General features: G+C 46.1%; 1 protein-coding gene across 3 annotated transcripts in view; it reads right to left on the reverse strand.

Moving 5' to 3' along the window:
- Positions 1–11,073, reverse strand: part of Amotl1 (angiomotin like 1) — a 107,588-nt gene extending 96,515 nt beyond the window's left edge. For all 3 annotated transcript variants that reach the window (XM_029481384.2, XM_029481385.2, XM_021171539.3), the window contains exon 1: positions 10,950–11,073. In XM_029481384.2, coding sequence (XP_029337244.2) covers positions 10,950–11,058 — 109 coding nt within the window. In that variant the 5' untranslated portion in view covers positions 11,059–11,073. The remainder of the gene's footprint in view (positions 1–10,949) is intronic.
- Between the last annotated feature and the right edge of the window lie 3,420 nt (positions 11,074–14,493).

The following is a 14,493-nucleotide window of genomic DNA, read 5'->3' on the forward strand; positions in this document are numbered from 1 at the left end:
CAGGGTTCTTTCTCTCTAATTCATTGAATGTGTAAAGAAACTTGGGGAACCCTTCGGGGCCTAGGGGCACTCATCCTGAAGCCCGCAGGTGCTCATCAACTTTCGCGGGCTGGGATCGCGCAGCTCCCAGTGAGTGGGGCTGCAACCCCATCATCTGTCCTCAGCCCCTGGCGAGCATTGCTATGTCTGCCGGCTGGGTGCCGACATCCCAAAGTTTTCCCGGTAGTGTGGGTGCTCCTGGACGCGCTGTGGCAATGACGAGTGACAAGAGCTGCGCTCACCGGCCCCACAGCCTGCGTGCAGCCCTGCCCGTTGCTAGGCTACCGTGGCTATCATGAGACACACGCGCTGACTCCCCACTCCCTGATAGAGGATGTCCTCCAGCACCCTAACCCTTTTGCTCATTTATTTAAAATGAGAGACTTGCTTGCTCTGAAGGAATTCCCTGGTCCTCTGCATTGAGTCTGCACTCCTCCGCGTGCCCAGGGGTCCGGAGAGGATTCTCAGAGCTGGACACTATCGTAAAAGTAGGCAGGGCAGACGTCCTATGCCTTCCTCCATCCACCCTTTTTTGTTTTGTTTTGTTTTGTTTTTCTTAACCTGCATTCCAGCTCCATAGCCTGAGCATTAGTCTCCTTTCATAAGAGAGCATTTATTCCTTGAATAAGCTAAGGAAATTGGACTCCATTTCAAGGGCAGAGAAGCAGCAGCTTAGTAACTTGGGACAGACAGAGTTTGACTTTCCCGTCATGATAGGCAGAGAGTAAGAATGGCCTCTTTCTTTAGCACACCTTGGGTGGTTTCAAGTAGAATGGAGAAGCAGAAGTTGAACGTTCTAACTAGTGTCTGGCTAGCATCTGGCTATTGGACTCTCCTTGTTTAGATCATTGAGAAGTATGTGTAGACACACTGTATTTCCCCCTTGAGTGACTGATAGCTTTGCCAGGACAAGTCTAGTGTTTGGGGTCTGAGGGGATCTAGAGACAGAGCCCCACAGCAGATGGCCCCCTCTTTCTACCTAGCAGTGACAGAGAGGGATGGAGGGAGGGAGCCTGGTTCTCTCTTCTTAAAGAACTGACAGTTCAAAGTTTCTGGGGCCTTCCATGGGTTCAAAGTGACCAGAGCAGGGGCTGTAGCAGCCAGGAGGTCCTGGGTCTGGGTCAGATCGTTACCTTGTAAACAGTGACTGGTTTGCCATACTCAGCTTTTGGTTACATAACACTGTGGAAGACTAGAAAGAAGCACCAGCCTGCATTTCTCATGGGGTGGAGGAGAAGCTGTCCTTCCCCACCCAGGCAGCCATTCCTGAGCCATCACCCTAAATCTAAACATCTAAATACTCTTGCCCTGTTGTTGATTATGGAAGTTCCCAGTTCAAGAACTGAATACACGTGAACACATTTCCACACGACACTCTACCCCTCCCACACAACCCCCAAGATCCTTGCGTGTGTCTTCATCCTCCTCTCTGAAGGGATCTTTGAATTTCTTGCTTTCAGACCCTGTCTCTCCTTGACAATCACAGGTCATATCCCATGTTGTGTCTGCTTGTTTTGGCCACGCACAGACCCATCTTTTGAAGGTATTACCATCTGGCTTGCTCTTACTCCCCTCAGTCATACTCCCGTGAGTCGTCTGGACTTCATCTGTACAAAGTGGATTCTGCTCATCCTCTGCTCAGCTCTTTGATGTTCTCTTCATCATTGACCTGCCCCCCAGTCAGCTCCTTGTTGTCATAGTAACACCATCCCAGCACTCGGCTCTTCCACCAGCATCTCCTACTTTCTAGTCTTTATTGAGTCTGAAGTCTCCTTGTCTCTACCAGAATCTAAATGAACTATCCCAGGATCCCTTCTGTCCCCTACTGTCCTCATGGCCTCCCTCCTGTCTTGACCTTCTTAGTTTAAGGTCCATTGCTATCATTTCACAATGTATTTGTCCCCTTGTAAAAGATAAAAACTAATGGTTCATTTTCAAAGGTGCCTCAAGCAACTTATACCTAGTTACAAATGAACCAGAAATTCTAGAGCCCAGGTGATGTGCACTCCTTTAGTTATTCTTACATATGCACACACACACACATACACACACTCACATGCTTACACAAATTCACCCTCCACCAGAAGTCCCAAACTGTAAGTTTAGAATAGAACATTAACAGCCAAGCTTGCCGGATGACCTGAAGATGTGACAAGGCCATGTGCCTGGTGAACGTGAACTACACAGAATAAAGTGATGAGAAGCTCCTACAGATGAGTTTGCTGAGAACCAGGCAAACATAGGTGACAAAGAGAAAGACAAACCCTGGATGCCACATAAGGCCATCCCCTCCTGATGACACAACCAAAGAGCAGAGAAGCCTCATTGAGCTAGGGTTTCCCTTCTGTTGTCTGGGCTCAGTCAGCATGCCTGCCACATGGAGCTCATGCAGGACTTGGAAACATTGTAATATAAACTGTCCAGCTTTGGCTACTCTCTGTCTCTGGAGCTCTTATTTTGAAGTGGGGATCTTTATTTCTCATACCCTCAAATCTAAATTTCCTCTGCTTTCTAGCCTAGCAACCACTCCACATTTTCCTGGTGCATTTTCTCTTCTGCCCTCTTAGTTTATGAATGAACCACCTGTCCTAATAGAAGGCCAATTCCATTGAGGACAGACCCAATTGACATGGTTTCCTCCTTTCCCATCTAAATGGATGCTCTCCTTCCTCCCAAGCTATTCCCATTGAAGGTGCTAATTCCTATCTTGATTCCCATCACCTCTCTCTCCAGGAGCCACTTTCTTTCTTAACTGTCCCTTTACATCAGAACTCATCAAAAGAGCGTTCTGGGTCAGTTGGAGTCATTCTTTCTTTTACTCTCAGAAGCTGGCCAACAAGTTTCTGTGTGACTTCTCTTCTGAACTGCCCTCTCAAGCCAAGGTTGAGAATAGTGTCACCATAGCCAATTTCATGTTCAGTTCTGGCTCCAAAGGAGGGCTCCAATGTCAGTCAGACCCAGGTCCTAACAGCAGCTGCACCATTTGCTGGCAGTTTCAGCCAGCCTTCATTTTCTATAAAATATAATCATATTGTCACCTAATAACTGCTTGTTGTCAGGGCACAAGTGAATTCAGTGAATCCAGGAAGAGGGACCCCCTGCTGTAAAGACTGAGGAGTTATTGGTGCTGACTGGATGTGATGTGCCTTTAGAGCTTGTACTGATGGGATCCTTTTGTTCACTAACCAGTTTTAGTTATAGTTTTGGAAAGAAAGGCAGCATAATATACATTCAAATTAACGGAGAGAGGTGTTCCTTGTTTCTAGCATTTGGCTTGTGTTCTAATACCTGGCCTGAAAACTGGTTGCATGGCAACAGCCTTCTTCCCTATGGTTTAAATATGATAACCCAAAAACACATGTATTGGAGTTAAGACCCCCAGGTTCTTGTGTCCCCAGGTCTTTGAGAAGTAATTAGGATTTGGTGAAATTATGAGTGGGGTTCCCATGGTAGCATTCATGGCTTCCTAAGAAAAGCTAAATCTGAGCTGGCACTCATACTGTATCCCCACGTGGTACCCTCCACCCTGTTAGGATGCAGCAAGAAGATCCTCCATTAGATACTGAGCATGTGCCCACAACATACAGTTGGGCTTCCCAGCCTCCAGAACCATGAGGCAAGTATGCTTTTATTATGCATTACCCAGTCTCCAGGGCTTTCTTATAGCAAGAGGAAGCTGACAAGACACAGTGTAACAAATGTTCCACAGGGTGATTAGATCTGGAGTCTGCCAAGCTGTCCTGCCAAACTGCTCTAGTGCACAGTGGGCTTGATGTATTGTATAGATGCAAGGATTGCAGACCAAGGCCTTTCCTCCCAGCACTTCAGCTGCTTACATTCCCCAATCAGCTGGAAGCTAATGAGAACACGTTTTTCTCATTTCAATATTTGCTACTAAAGAACTTTTCTGGACTATGTAGCTCCAATTTTCCATGCTTTATGATGGAAACATTATATACACTGTGGTAATTGAAATGATGGTTATGCCAGGCCTGGTAGAATATACCTGTGATCCCAGTACTCTGGAGGCTGAGGCAGGAGTATTATGAGTTAGAGACTAGTCTGGACTATGACGGGAGATTCCATCTCTAACAAACAAAGCTACTCACTGAGAATTTGCTGTGCTTTCAAGGCTGTGTCAAGATCTGCAGATACAGTGTAGACTGGTACCAACTCTCCTGTTATTTTTCTTCCTTCTCTTTCTTCATTTTCCCGTGTGAGTGTGTGTGTGTGTGTGCATGTGTGTGCATGTGTGTGTATCCATATGTGCATGTGTCTGGGTGTGTGTACATGTACGTGTGTGCATGCGTGCACGTGTGTGTGTCGGAATCTCTCTTAGGTGTACACGTGCATAGACCTAAGACTGATGTTAGAATCTTCCTCCATCACTCCTCTACCTTATTCAATGAGGCAAGGTCTCTTAGTCAAACCCAGAGCTCACTGATACAATTAGTCTCACACTAGCAAGTTTGCTCTGAAGGTCTTCTATCTTGTCTGGATTTCTGAGTCTGGAGTCACTGGCAGGTTGCCATGCCCATCCAGCATTTAGGTGGGTCCTGGGAATCTGAACTCTGACCCTCACAGCTGATTGGCAAGCACTTATCCAAATCGCCAGCTCCCTAGCCCTTTCCCTTTACTTTCAAATAAGGGTTTCCCTTGCAGAGGACCTAGCTGGCTCCTGTGGCCACATGCCAGGTACTTATTCTATAAAATGATGGCTCCTGAACATCACTGAGTTATAAAATAGACACTGGACATCCAATAAGTTTACATCTCAGCTGTCAGTTAGGAATGGGGACACTCTGTCAAGAATGACAACTCTCACGCCAAGGCTCAACTTCCTGAAAACAGTACTTTTCTCACTAGATTGTTGGTAGAAACCAAGCAGGTATGGTTGGTGTCTGTCAGTTGGGTGCTTACGAAATCTTCCTTCTCCTGCACAGTAGTTCATAGCACTCCAGAGTGCTACCTTTCTGTCTCACAAGTGGAGAGTATCTGTCCTGCTATTCTGGCCCCTGTGGTCAGCAAGAGGGAGTCCCTGCTCTTATTTCAAGGGCAGCAGTACTGAAAAGCTGGGCACATCAGGCCAAGCAGCAAAGAGCAAATCTCTTGCTCTTGGGCAAGGGTTTGGGCAAGGGTTTCCGTAAAAGTAGACTAAACAGAAGGATGCGTCTCACGGCCATTGTCACTGTCGCCCCAATACAGGACAAATCCAACAGGCCTCTAGAACATAGCTTAATATTATTTCTTATTTTCCAAAATTGTAAAACTTTGTATTAGACAAGACAGTAACACTGGCTCCAGGTTGAGGAAAGAGACCGTCATCCCACACATGTGGAAACACAGTCCACTTCCCATCTGTCCTAATCCCTATCCTCAACCTCAAATACAGCCCAGACTTTTGTATAGCCTGGGGGTTATCACTGAAACATATTTAAAAGTGTACGTTAACTGTGTATGGTGGTTCAAGCTTGTAATCTCATTGACTAAGAAAGCTCAGATAGGAGGATCCCAAATTGAAGGCCTACCTGAGCTACACATTGAGTCAGAAGTCGGCCTGAGCTACATATTAAGACCCGTTTCAAAGAACAGACAAACAAATGTGTGTATGAATTGTTAAGTTGAGTGTAATGGACACAAAGGCTAAGTTGTACTTCTACACACAAAATAAAGAATACTTTAAATTAAAGGCAACATGTTTCTGAATTAACTTTCGCTTCATTCCCAGTTGTAAGCTGAGGTGTGTGTGGCTATTTTATGTTAGAGAGCAAGCAAATATACTAAAAAGTCACAGAAATAAAAAGCATGCCCACACTGTCTCAAAAAAAGGAAAGAAAGAAAGCCATGGGAATGTCATTGTAACGAGTCAGATGGGCAGTGGACAGGGCTCAACCAGCCCTGGGGACAACACCGTTCCCAGTGTGGAGACAGAATGGGCCAAGCCCTCCTCTGCCAGCCTGTGCTCCCTGGCATGGCCCTGGCCTCTTTTCTGCAGGTCCATTTGTTTTAATTCCCTCCTGGGATGAAGTGGCCTAGGTGGCATTCCTCCTTAGAGTTTAATATCCCTTCCTTTTAGAATAATCTTGCTTTAGATCCTCGATGAAAAGAAGAAAACACAGTTGGTTTCCCTTCCTCACACATCAATTTATAAATTTGAGAAATTTATAGATTTAAATAAATTAGCTGCATAAGTGGGGTAGTAAATTTCACATCTGAAAAACAAAGCAAAACAAAAACTCCACAATTGTTACCCTTGGCACAAACCATAAGAATTCATTTTGGTGAAGCACTAAGTAAAGACTCTAAAATACCAAGTAGCTACACAAGAGAAAATGCTAACAAAAGCAAGCCGCTCTAAAATGTACAAGCCAGTTGGATGTGTCCAGCCCTCCCCCAGTTCCTTGTATGGTACAAAGATAACGCTTTAAAAGGCTCTGCACTCAACACCATAGTAAAGGAAATAAGCTCAGACTGAGTCAAGATGTTCCTAGAAGATGTATGCAGACAGAAACCAGAATGAAAAATGATTCCAAAAATACACACAGAGAAAGGGCCCCACAGAAGAAAATAATATACTTCCCTCTAATGCTCAGTTGGACCTACTGAAACCAGGCAAAATAGCCCGTGCTGGGATTAGGGGCAAATGCACCCTCAGTAACTGAAATCTGCAGCCAAGCCTTTAAGAAACAATGCCCAGGAAGAGAGGTGCAGATGCCAATAAGCAGCAGCCTCTCTGGTCCCACACTTCACCCCTGCATCCTGGACTCAAACTGCTCTTTCAGAGATGTCATGGAGCTCTCCTGGACTGCCTGGGTGCCTCTCTGCCCACACTGGCATGGCTTCCTCAAGAGGTCAACTTGGCAGTCAACATGGTGTGCCTGGGGCAGGGACAGACAGAGGCCTGCACTCTAGGCCTGGCTTTGCCACTCTTGGTTCCTTTGCCATGCTGTTCTCTGTAAAATGGATGGGAAGATATATTTGAACAGGACATCCAGGGTAATAGAGCTGCTTCTATGTTCTACCCCAGGGGGTGTGCAAGACACAGAGCATCAGCAGTCACAGAGGAGTGAAGAGACTAGAGAGTGTGGCCTTCGAAATTGGCAGAGAAATAACAGACAGGACAGAGTCTGGGCTATAAAGAGTCTCCATGAGAGCTCTGCTGCCATTGGCTATATGAGCCTAGCTTCACCAGATGCCTCTGGACTGCTGATCTGATTAGTGGAGATAGGAACAGCTACCTCACAAGAGTCTAGTAATTGTTTTGTTTTGTTTGAGACAAGGGGGGTCTTGCTAGGCATCCCAGGCTGGCCTTGAACTCTGCCATACCCTACCTACATGGGCCTTGAATTCCTGACCCTCCCCTCCCATTACTGCCATCGCCTCAGAAGTGAATACTGACAAAGGCAAGGCTTGGCATACACCCTGCATTCAGAAATGGCCACTTCCTTCCTTCTCCACCAAGATAGGCTTCTCCCTGGCCCTGTGACACCACAAGGGAAATCTTTCTGTTTTGATGACCGCAGTGAGACCTTAACCACTGACCTTCTGTGATTTGCCTGCCTCATGCTGACAGGCTGGGCTTCCCAATCTTCCTGCCTCTCCCCTAAGGAGGAATGCAAGCAGGGGGTGGGGGAAGTCCCCAACCTCTACCTCAAACTGCTGAGTGAGCAGAGCTAGAAGAAGAAATGCTTTGTGGGTACCCTGAAAGGACAGTTCACCCTGTACCAAATCCCAGTTGTGGTAGATTCTAGCCCAGGCCAGACCAAACTGTACTGTGACACTCAGAGGCAGGCCAGAGGCCAAATACTGTCCTCCTATCCTCCTCCTCCCCCTCCTCCCCCCCCCTCCTCCTCACGTTTTATGTCAGTGACTACATACAATTTTGTTCAGAAAATGTGCTCTAGGTTGTAAAAATAGGTTTAAAAACCCACTGGGCCAGGTCCTCTGAAGAATTTGAAAGGATGTAGGAAGCAAGAACCAGGAGTGGGACTTTCCTTCGGAAATTCCTTATCACCACCACCACCACTACCACCACCACCACCACCACACACACACACACACACACACACACACACACACACACCCTGCGCTGAGGACCTTCTTAGCAGGCTTCCTGGAGTTAGGTCCCTCCCTAACAACTGCCTGGATAATTTAAGGACCTGCCTGAAGGTCTGTGACTCAGGATGGCTGAGCCTTACTGGCAGAGACTGAATTTTAATGATGTCTCCATGAAGCCAAGAACGGAGCCCTAAGGCCTTCACACTTCAACTTTCCCTGGAACTTCACTAGAAATGCAAATCCCACCCTGGGTATCAGGCCTCAGCTGCCAGCAGCCTGCTGAGGTGCGGTCAGAGGGTGGTTGTCCAAGCAGATGACCCCATGCCTTGCAATGTATAAACAGAAACAGATGTACGTCCCCACCCCCACCCCCAGCTTCTGAGTGTTCCAGCATCACTGTGCTTTCTGCCTCTGCTCAGAGGAGTTCTTTTCTCTGTGAAGCAATCACTTGTTGCCAGCCACTCAAGTCTGTCACAGAGCCACCAGAATCTCAGGTTTCCCAGGCAGAGTGAGGAGTGTTGGGCAGTGGCCTATGGTGTCTGGGGTGCTGCACAGCCAGGCTCCAGGCGCAGCTCTGCCATTTATAGCTGAATGACTGGCCAAGTTCTCAACCCTTCAGGCCTAGTTCCTTCATTCATCATCTGAGAATGATTTTTTTTTTTCGGATAAGAATTGTTTGTGATGTCTATATTGATACAGAAAGGGCATAGCCAGGAAATCACATATAACTACAAAGTAATTTTTGTAGTGTATCCAGTTCAGACTTAGCTCTGCCACAGAGGGTTTGGCACAGTTGGTTTCTGAGAAGCTTTCTCACTGTTTCCCGTCATCCCCAGGCTCTACACTAGGCCACGTACCGTACCTGAACCCCTGCCCCAAGGCCTCTGAGGACCACCCCCAATACCAGCTGCCACAGGAACTCTCAAGTTCCAGTCAGGCTGGCCACTTGTCACACTGTGTCCTCTACTGTTAGTTCTGCTTCATGCTGTCCTGGCTGTCTCCATCACTACAGACTGACTCTCAGATTCTCCACTCTGCTGTGCTAAGCACCATCAGCCTCAGGAGCTCATCACATACCTGAGAGCTGGGCTCCTCCAGAGCTGGGCTCCTACGGGGGCAGCCTCAGCACAGCTCTGTCCTCCCTTCTCCCTCCAGCTTTGCCCCAAGGACTGCAGGGCTGTAAGATTGATGGTCACAATAACCACGGCCACACCCACGTTACCATGGTAACTGAGCCTTACCATTCTGAAAAATCTAGAGTTGATGATTCTATTGAATTGTTTCAAAGGCACCAGTGAGTCCCACTGACTTCTCCCCATACCCTTCAGGACATTGGCTGAGATGCTGCTTACATTCTGAGAGCAATGGGAATGGACTCGGGTGTGTGTGGGGGGGGGACCAGGGGTGGGTGTTGGTGGAAGCAAAAGTATTCTCACAAAGGCACAGGTACTCATGTGGCAGAGCCCATCCATCACACACTCATTGCCAGCCACAGGAGCCATCTGCTGAGTGGGTATTGGGTACAAAGGTCTGTGGTTTTTATAATAGGCTGCAACAGTGTTTCTTCCCTTAGAACTTATGATGGTCCTTTTAGAACAGTGGTTCTCAGCCTTCCTGACTCTGCAACCCTTTAATACAGTTCCTCATGTTGTAGTGACCCACCACCACCACCACCACCACCAGCACCACCATAAAATTATTTTCATTGCTACTTCATAACTAATTTTGCTAATGTTATGGACCTTAACATAAATATCTGCTTATTGATGATCTTAGGTGACCCCTGTGAAAGGGGTCTGGACCCACAGGTTGAGAACTTCTGTTTTTAGAGGCTTCCCCTCTGGTATTTTGGTGAGAAGAGATACTAGGGTATAATATATAAACACTGTAAATATTCACTCTGTGTAAACTACTCCATGTCAGAGCTAGGACATATCAGAGTGGTGTCTAGTGATCCCAATGTCTTGTTTATCCAGGCTGTCTCTGTCTCTGTCTCTGTCTCTGTTTCTCTCTCTCTCTCTCTCTCTCTCTCTCTCTCTCTCTCTCTCTCTCTCAACAAGTACACAACCAGGAGACACATTCTTAAAAAGCAGGTCTGTTTGACTTCTAAGGAACCTTGGTCTCTTCAGTGGCTCCAGCTCTTGTGACAGAGCTCTATCGGTTTAGGGGCATGGAAGGGTGGCTTAAACCCAACAGAGGACCACAGCTCTGCATCAGCATTCTGCTTCTTACAGGTATGCTCTACTCCAAGGAAGTCTCAGCACCCCATCATTTAAGGCTGCACTCCACTAATTCAGTAATTGGACAAAGAGAAAGAATTGGAGGGGGCTAGACTACACTGTTAGCCCTGGCTGCTCTATCCTCTGCCTCGGTGCGTATAGGAAAGCTAGAACCCCGTGACATAGAGCGTGAGCAGCACCCTGCAAAGCAAAAGTCTTAACCCTAGTCTCCCAGGGCAATTGTTTTTTCTTTTTTTTTTCTTTTTTTTTTGTTTTTTTCGAGACAGGGTTTCTCTGTATAGCTCTGGCTGTCCTAGAACTCACTTTGTAGACCAGGCTGGCCTCGAACTCAGAAATCCGCCTGCCTCTGCCTCCCGAGTGCTGGGATTAAAGGCGTGCGCCACCACGCCCGGCTCCAATTGTTTTTTCTTAAAGTATCTCAGGTAATGATGAGTACATTCAGGATCTGAGCACAGGTCTGTTTGACTTCTAAACCCAAATTCAGTATTCACCACGCAGCTACCCTTGAAAACCCAACAGTTCTGGGCACACAAGAAGCACAGATGGGCTGACATAGTGAAGGGCAGGAATGGGAGAGACCATGAGAATCAGCAACAGGAAAAGTGGCCATACCCGCTCTGGTGTTGGGGAAATGGTGATCCCCAGTGTGTGACAGCCAGCTTCCTTCCTCCAGAGCCCAGTTCCCACTGAGGTCCATGCTTCCACCTAGCCCCTCCTGCATGCAGCTCCCAGCAAATGCCTGAAAGACATAAAGAACAGAGACAGGGGTGTAGATTACTGCTGATGCCCTCTGGGAGAAGATACCTTCTCAAAGTAACCAGTTTCCAGTCCATCCTGTTATTTTAGCTTGCAGTCTCATTGCAGAGCTAAGAATGTGGCCTGAGTGTGAGGTAGCTCAAGTCTCCAACCACATTCCTCTCTGTGCATTGGTGAAGAAACGTTCTCAAGCAAATGTTGTCCCATCCACATCTCAGGCAAAGAGCTTTCTTTTTACTTTCATGTATGTTACTGACTCCTAGAATTTCAGGGAGTGAGGGGAGAAGAAAAAGAAAATGAGGGAGATAGGAGGTGAAAGAGAAGGAAAAAGGAAAGGAAAGATGGAGGGAAGAGAATATAGTCTCATATATATATATATATATATATGAAAAACAGGCCAAAATCATCAAATTAAAAGGCTATAACTAGCTATCATTATATAATATATACATTTATAAGTTATATATACACTTATAAATTTCTGCAGTTCCTTACAGGCTTCAGTAATGGGGAAGAGTATTGCAGGACCCCAGAGACCAATTTTCCACTTCCATTTACCAAGCCAAATAGGAAGGCTGTGTCACAAGGATGCTTGGCAATCATGAAAAAGTCTAACCGCCACACTAACTACCCCTGAGAAGGCCCTCCTGAGACATAAACTGCATCTTCGTTGATGACAACTCATGGTCAAACTTTTGCAATGTTCCTAACATTACGCATGGAGCAGAGCCACAAATGAAAGTGGCTTTTGAATAATTGAACATGACTGAGTAACGCGTCTGTGAATGTGGCAAGTGGGACCTCTACTGTGGCAGAAACCCTGAGGCCTGACTGGATGGGCACAGTTTATGGTTTGCTATAATCAGACCAGTTGGCTCTATTTGATCTCTTAAACTTCCAGAATGCTGTTCAGAGTCACCCTGTGGGTCTGTGCACAGGCTGCAGGGCTGTAGCCAGAGCAGGTCAATTGCTGCTTTCTAGATGCAGTGTCCTGGGAGTTGCACCAAGCAAAAGTCTTAACTGAAGCACCAAGGGTGATAAAACTTGTGGTGAACTCAGCAGACAGCTTGCCAGAAATCTGTGTTCTGTCTCGAGGTCTTAGGAGATAATTCTGAACAGAAGTGAACATAACGCCGTAGTAACTGATGACAGCCCTGGACTTCAGAAGCCAGAGCTCATCCTGGCTCTAGCATGAACTTTGACCTCTGAACAAATTCCTTTATCCAGGCTAAATTTTCTCACTTTTACTGAAAGAATCAAGAACTGATAGTGTTAGAGGATGATTCAGGCTCCCAAGGTTTGCAGGCTAGAATATTTTGCTTTTGCATGTATGTTTTGCATGGTGATGGCCTGTATAGGCTCATATATTTGAATGCTTGGTTCCCAGCCTGTGGAACTGTTTGGGAAGGACTCAGGAGGTGTGACCTTGTTGGAGGTGTGACTGGGGGTGGGCTCTCAGGTTTCCAAAGCCCATGCCATCCCCACCCCCCTTTCTCTGCCCCCTGCTCATGGATGTAAGCTCTCAGGTATTTCTCCAGTGCCATGGCTGCCTGCCTGCTGCCATGCTCCCTACCATGATGGTCATGGACTCTAATCCTCTGGACCCAGAACCCCAATAAATTCTTTCATTTGTAAGTTGACTTGGCTATGCTAGCTTTTCACAGCAATAGAAAAACAAGACACAAAGGCAATCTCTCTCGTGTGTCAGTGGACTGAGGAAACTGTGTTATTTGTCCTCTGGCTAGCTAAGTATGTAATAGGTAGCCAACTGAGCTAGAGGTTGCCTACTATTGAGCAAGAGACATTCTCTGTGCAAAACTAAAAATGTAAGTCAAGTTGGGCAACATAAGCTGTAATTTCCGCACCTGGAAGATGAACACAGGACCATCAAGTGTTTAATGTCATTGTCAGCTATATAGAAAGTTACACACCAGCCTGAAATGCACAAGGTATCCTTAAAATAAAACTAAAATAAAACTGGAAAGTTTCTGGAAGAAATCTAATTTGAGCCATGTCCATAATGGTCTTGTTTAATCGACTGAAAAATATATAATGTTTATGTCTTTATTGATTATTAAATAATATTAGTAATACTAATAATCCTGGAAAAGATTTTATTTACAACAGGCTAGAAATTCCAAATCACTCTATTAATCTCTGTGTATCCCTGAGGAGTTGAAAATTCCAAGAGCTTTGTTTGGTTTTTAATTATCCCTCAGAGAATAGTGTGTAAAGGAGATTCCTCGTCTTTCCAGGCCCACTAATATAGACAGCCCTGAGTTCCAGGGGTTAGATTTGTAAGATGCTGTCTTTTGGATGTATGGGCTTAGTTTGACTCAAGCCATGAATGAGTTTTAACCACCTGAACATTGTAAGTTCCTTTGTGTAGACCTCACTAACATGTCTTGACACCTGAATTTCACACCTCAGCTTGGGAAAGCCAAGCATCACAGATGAAGTGAAATTGAATGACTCAAACATCATGTCACATCTATTATTATACCTGCAGCACTGTCCCTTGAACCCCAGAAACCCCTGGGGTTAGTCATAAAATTCTAGATTTTAGAAAATAGTTTCCAAGCCTTTTCCATATAAAAAAACTTATCCAGAGTTTTCTCTAGATATCTAATTTCTTCCCAAGTAAAATCTCAAAGACTAAACTAAACTTTAAAGAAGCCACATTAATCTAGTGACAAAAGAAATTGCTGCAGCTATGCGAAGAGGTAGCATGGGACAGCTCCTACAGTGATCTGTGTACCCAGAACTGAGCTGCCCTCTATAGAGATGAGCCTGCACACATGGGCACTGAGGGCTATGAGATGCTAGGATGCTATGAGTACGGGCTTGCTATCAATACACATTGGTTGAGAGAAGGAAGGAATAAGTAATGATCACAAGTGAGTGAGGCTCCTGGCCAGGCTTTACATCCCCTTAAACTCCCAAAGGAGACATGCTGACTTGATGAAGTGAGGTGAGCCAGCTGAGTAGCAGGGATTCAGATGTATGGGGATCTGAAGATGTATCTCTGAAGCTGACGCCTCTCCTCTTGCTTGTGTGTCCCCTAAGAGAGGCAATCTTCCAGCCACTCAGGTCAGAATCCTGGCCAGCTGTGGCTGCTTGAGTGTGTTCACATCTAGCCAACCACTGGCCTTTGGAGATTCTCTGACATAGCACCTGTCTGCGTTGGTTCTCACTGCCTCCACTGCACTTACAGCAGTGTGTTCCTGGTCTGTCTTCCCTCTGTCCTGCTAATCACACTTTTGTTGTAGCAGGTGCTTTTGAAACCTATCTGATGAACTGATCTGATGAACTCCAGCTGAGCTGACTCATTGTTCCTAGGGGAAAGTGAGGACTATGCATACAGGATCCAGCTATGGCTGGCTGCGTACAACTCCTGAAT

This window comes from Mus caroli, unplaced genomic scaffold (assembly GCF_978045245.1).
Source record: "Mus caroli unplaced genomic scaffold, Mus_caroli_1 scaffold_11, whole genome shotgun sequence".
In the NCBI taxonomy this organism is placed as follows: domain Eukaryota; kingdom Metazoa; phylum Chordata; class Mammalia; order Rodentia; family Muridae; genus Mus; species Mus caroli.